Below are 5,757 nucleotides of genomic sequence, written 5' to 3'. Positions count from 1 at the left end.
GTACATTGTGGCATTGGATAGGAACACTCGTATCTGACTTGCCAGTTGTCACAGCTGTAGGGAAAAATGAAAGCAGATCGTCAGTAATTTGTATTCCTTACAACGGGTAATTCAAAGTTTCATTCAGAACTGTCTCTTCGACCTTTCACCTCGCTAAATTTTGATATCGGAACAGAAGGTATTCGGCAGGTGAAATAGAGTTTTCTTGGTCTGCATATGGTTATTTACATGGCATTTGAATTTTATTGTTGCCAAATAATCTAGCCCTTTGAGAAGGCAAGAGTGGGACACGTTCTCTGTATGGTCGCTATATGCGCAATTGTCTTATCATACAGTAGCGCAGTACTGTCTAACAACTATAGGAAACATGTCTGAGTCAAACATTTGAAAGCTCCAAACAGATCAAAGCCTGCAGATTGTTGTTGAAATGCCCATTGGACACGCCTGTTAGATAACAGGTCTGATAGATACATTGTAGATCGGGGTTGGCCCATGGTATTCGTCATCATCACGTTAACTCTTGTCAGTCATGAGCCCCCAAACATTTACAGCTACATCGTTTTTTAACACTCAACTTACACATATTTAAGTAGATTATTCAGCTCCTACAGTTTCAAACCGAAGCTAAACACAAACTAACCTTCTTCAACCCATCATTTATGGAACACCCTACCACCAAACTCTGAATCTCTGTCCAATATCTTAAACTTCAAAAGTGCTATTCACCATTTGTTAAATCATTTTGATAGTTTGTCATCTTAATATTTCGTGTTTATGATTGTGTATTACTATGTTCTTTTATTTGATTGTGTATATTGTTAAAATCTTCAGAGTCTAGCCCTTAATAGGGATAACGGGTATAGCAATAAAGGAACGAAACTAAAGTGAATTTTTCCAATTAGCTAAAATTGATTATGTTTGGTAACGCTACAGATACTGGCTTAAAACACATTGTTTCCGTGAGCACCAGTGAGTAGATGGATTATGATATTACATAATATAAGACTTACTTGTAGTCACATTGAGCACCATCCTCTAAGGTGCACGTAAGGCCATCTGACCCCACCCCTCCATTCTCCAGTATTTCACCGGTGTTTAGGTTTTGACACTCAATATCTATGGGATTTTCGCAGATGTCATATCCTTCATCTCGTGCTGACTCATCGTCTTCATCCTCAGGACCTGGTGCTGTAATTTGAATCGCAAGTTAACATGTTAGGCATGTCGAGTAGTGTTTATCACCCTTTGATTTATTTGCTGTTATTTTAGAATGCAATATTTTTTTATAACTCCCAAAATGTAAATATTATATCATAACAGGTATTCAATGACAATTATTGAAAACATATAGTCATGTTACGACTTAAATTGAAAATCCGATGAATACTGGCTTTCTAATAGAATACTTTAGAACATACTTCCTGTGCTCTCGCAAATGACTTGAGTAGCAATGTCACAAGATTCAGCAGTGAGTTCTCCATCCATCATCATCAGGCATGGCGTGGAAGAGCTTCCATCTGGCACATCTCTACAAAAATACATGTATAGTGTACCATAATGTTTGTTGAGGAGCTCTTACAGCAACAAAGTTAACTTATCTGAACGGTAACTTGCCATAGTGTGTAAGTGTGCGACTAACAAAAAGAGTGGCAACATTCTTGTTGCATGATATTTTGACGGTATTCTTCAATTTTTCTTGTTTTGAAGTGCATTGCCACAAAGGCTTGCATTTTTTGCAAATCTGTAATAAGAAGATACACTGCCTACATAGATTTTGTAGCATATCAAGAATGATAGTCATGTTTACCTGAACCTGGTCTAACAAATTAATATAGTCCTACTTCCTTATATCCTTTTTTAAAATATGTCATGACTTTATCATTCTTTATAATACTTCGAATGCAAAGATCATAAATACTGTATTTTTAAATTAACCCTTAAAAACAGCTCAGTTGTAAATAGTTTGACAGATTTGAAATCTTACAGCAGCTCCAAGATGTCAGCAGGGGAACCGTCCTCCAAAAGCCATTTGTTGTCACTTGTTGACCATTGTGCATTTATATAGAATGTGTCATCACCAAACTCCTCCATTAAATATACCTATAACAGAGAACAACAATTTGAACGCTTTTTACAAAATTTCACGTAGATTGATGTTATCAAGAAGCCAACACACCGCCGCGTTAGAGAGACGAGGACCAGTACCGACTGTCCAACACATTTGATCCATTTTTGACGTCACAATTCTGTTTAGGTCACCTGGCTTCGGGTTACTTCAATTTGGAAGGGGCATGTTGGTCAGTGCTTTACATGGTGAACATAAATAACATAATTTTACTATGTCAATTACTGTCGCAGATGAACCTTAATTAGACTAACTTGATTCTATTTAACACATGGGCAAAAGTAACAAAACATAACATTTCAAAATGCTATGCTTCAACTGTAAGGCAATACAAATGTGGTGTACTTACCACTTCATCCTGAGATGAAAGAGTCACCACGACACCACCATTAGCATCACAGTATGCACTTGCATCAGAATAGTTATCTTCATCAGTGGGTCCAGTCTCATAGCAGGACTCTCCTAGCGAATGTTCCACACCATCCTCGCATACTGGGTAGTAAAAACATTCCAGCGTTGAAATTATTGTACGCTTAATTAGTGACAATTAAGCAAATGCATTACTATGACAATGGTGGGTAAACATCTAGGTAATAAGATAAACAAAAAGCTTCGTTACCTTTCATCAGTGTCACTGACCGTTTCCAAAATCACATCCAGTTGCTTGAGTTATTACTATTTGGCATATTATTGTTATTACATTTTGATCAAAATGTATAATTTCAGTCATTTCCTACCACTACCAAAGAAAACTGACTGAAATTCTATTGATCATTTTGAAATATCCTATACAAGGTACCAATATAAAGGTAGGCATGACAAAGTGAAGAAAAAACAATCATAGGAAGTATGTCATGATTACTACATCTATCTAGTTTTACATTTGTACATTATGGTCCCGTCATCAACAAAAACAAAATTGTTATACCTGTAGGATTGTTCGTATCAATCCATTCTGACCATTCAAGTATAGGTTCACATATTGTGGTGGGTGGTGCTGCAGTGGTTGTGGGTGGCGCTGCAGTTGTTGTGGGTGGTGCTGCAGTTGTGGTGGGTGGTGCTGCAGTTGTGGTGGGTGGTGCTGCAGTTGTGGTGGGTGGTGCTGCAGTTGTTGTGGGTGGTGCAGTTGTTGTACATTGTGGCATTGGATAGGAACATTCGTATCTGACTTGCCAGTTGTCACAGCTGTAGGGAAAAATTAAAACAGATCGGCAGTAATTGTTATTTCTTACAACGGGTAATTCAAAGTCACAAAAGAAATTAGAGCTAATGTTCATTCAGAACTGTCTTTTCGACCTTTCACCTCGCTGAATTTGGATATTGGAACAGAAAGTATTTAACAGGTGAAATAGAGTTTTCTTGGTCTGCATACGGCATTTGCATGTTATTGTTGCCAAATAATCTAGCCCTTTGAGAAGGCATGTGAGGGACACGCCCTCTGTATGGTCGCTATATGCGCAAATGTCTTATACAGTAGCACAGTACTGTCTACCAACTATAGGAAACATGTCTGAGTCAAACATTTCAAAGCTCCAAACAGATCAAAGCCTGCAGATTGTTGTTGAAATGCGCATTGGACACGCCTGTTAGATAACAGGTCTGATAGATACATAGTAGATCGGAGTTGGCCCATGGTATTCGTCATCAGAACGTTAACTCGTGTCAGTCCTGAGCCCCCAAACATTTACAGTTACATCGTTTTGTACACTCAACTTACACATATTTAGGTAGATTATTTAGCTCCTACAGTCTCAAACCGAAGCTAAACACCTACCAACCTTCTTCAACCTATCATTTATGGTACACCCTACCACCAAACCCTAAATGTCTGCCCAATATCTAAACTTCAAAAGGGCTATTCACCATTTGTTAAATCATTTTTATATTTCAGCCATACATAGTATGGTGAAATATATTGTATTCGTAATGTTTCTTTTTCTTTCTTTCTTTCTTTCTTTCTTTCTTTCTTTCTTTCTTTCTTTCTTTCTTTCTTTCTTTCTTTCTTTCTTTCTTTCTTTCTTTCTTTCTTTCTTCCTTCCTTTCTTTCTTTCTTTCTTTCTTTCTTTCTTTCTTTCTTTCTTTCTTTCTTTCTTTCTTTCTTCCTTTCTTTCTTTCTTTCTTTCTTTCTTTCTCCTGTCAAATCTTCAAAGTGATTCATCTCCGCCGTTCCTGGACCGAATGACCTGAAATTCGGCACATGGGTAGAGTGGCCCAATACCTTGATGCTTTTTTCTCAGTTTTTTTTCATATCTGCCTCTAAAATGATTTTATTGAGATTTTTTGGTCAATTTTAGACCAAAACTGTATATTTTGGCCCCTATACCCTGGTATTACAACCAAATGAGCTGAAATTTGACAGAGATGTGCCTTGATAATGTTCCCATATAAATTCAATAACACTTTTGGTGTACAGTACAACAAAATGCTTATTTTTGCGATTTTTTGACCAATTTTTGACCAAAAAAGGACACTTTTGGCCCCTGTACCCTGGTATTACAACCAAATGAGTTGAAATTTGACAGAGATGTGCCTTGATAATGCCCCAATATAAATTCAATAACACTGTTGGTGTACAGTACAACAAAATGCTTATTTTTGCGATTTTTTTTACCAATTTTTGACCAAAAAAGGACACTTTTGGCTCCTGTACCTTGGTATTGCAACCGAATGAGCTGAAATTCGACACAGATGTGCCTTGATAATCCCTTCATATAGATTCAATAACACTTTTGGTGTACAGTGCAACAAAATGCTTATTTTTGCGATTTTTGGCCAATTTTTGACCAAAAAAGGACACTTTTGGCTCCTGTACCTTGGTATTGCAACCGAATGAGCTGAAATTCGACACAGATGTGCCTTGATAATCCCTTCATATAGATTCAATAACACTTTTGGTGTACAGTGCAACAAAATGCTTATTTTTGCGATTTTTGGCCAATTTTTGACCAAAAAAGGACACTTTTGGCTCCTGTACCCTGGTATTACAATTAACCCTATTCAGACCGGGCTTTTTTGGTCATCCCTGGACCGGGGGGGGGGGCTTTTGAGGCCCTCCACTTTGAAGTCCTATAACACTTGACCGACGTGTCGTAGGGCCACCAAATTTTTAGGACATAATGTCGACATATTATCTGACAAGTATTTGACGTTTGACGTTACGTTGACGTAAGATGACGTAATTATGACGTCATCAATTTGATTATATTGGCCAGACCCATGAAAAAAGGGTATTCTCAGAAAACGTCAAGTTATGCTACAAAAATGTAACAACAAGTGCAGGTAACAGAATAATAATGTTTATTACGACTTGCGTTGCCAATAGCAACATCAAGGACGTCAAAATGACGTCATAAAATGACGTCATGCACATCTAAGATACGAGTTGGGCTCCGCCATATTATATCGGCCTCCTTGAATTTTTAAAAATACTTTTTTTGCAACAAATCACCACAAAGGGCAATGGAAATAGACTAAATTCATTCATTTAGATGGTTTTTGATGAAAAAATACCAGGTGGTTACAAATTTTAAGGGATAATTAGCTTGTTATTCTTGATCTGGCCATACGGTCCGCCATCTTGGATTTTGGGCTGATGACGTCATCAAATTAGCATAATTTATGCATATATAATT

General features: G+C 37.3%; 1 protein-coding gene across 1 annotated transcript in view; it reads right to left on the bottom strand.

The window, feature by feature from the left end:
- Positions 1-5,757, bottom strand: part of LOC118405014 (mucin-5AC-like) — an 89,714-nt gene that overhangs the window by 29,025 nt on the left and 54,932 nt on the right. Inside the window, exons 40-43 of the mRNA XM_035804414.1 lie at positions 3,054-3,310; positions 2,475-2,617; positions 1,985-2,100; positions 1,419-1,528 (exon numbers count right to left, since the gene is read on the bottom strand). Of these exons, the coding sequence (XP_035660307.1) occupies positions 1,419-1,528; positions 1,985-2,100; positions 2,475-2,617; positions 3,054-3,310 (626 nt within the window). The remainder of the gene's footprint in view (positions 1-1,418; positions 1,529-1,984; positions 2,101-2,474; positions 2,618-3,053; positions 3,311-5,757) is intronic.

This window comes from Branchiostoma floridae, chromosome 17 (genome assembly GCF_000003815.2).
Source record: "Branchiostoma floridae strain S238N-H82 chromosome 17, Bfl_VNyyK, whole genome shotgun sequence".
Lineage (NCBI taxonomy): Eukaryota > Metazoa > Chordata > Leptocardii > Amphioxiformes > Branchiostomatidae > Branchiostoma > Branchiostoma floridae.
This window is presented reverse-complemented; position numbering and strand designations above follow the sequence as displayed.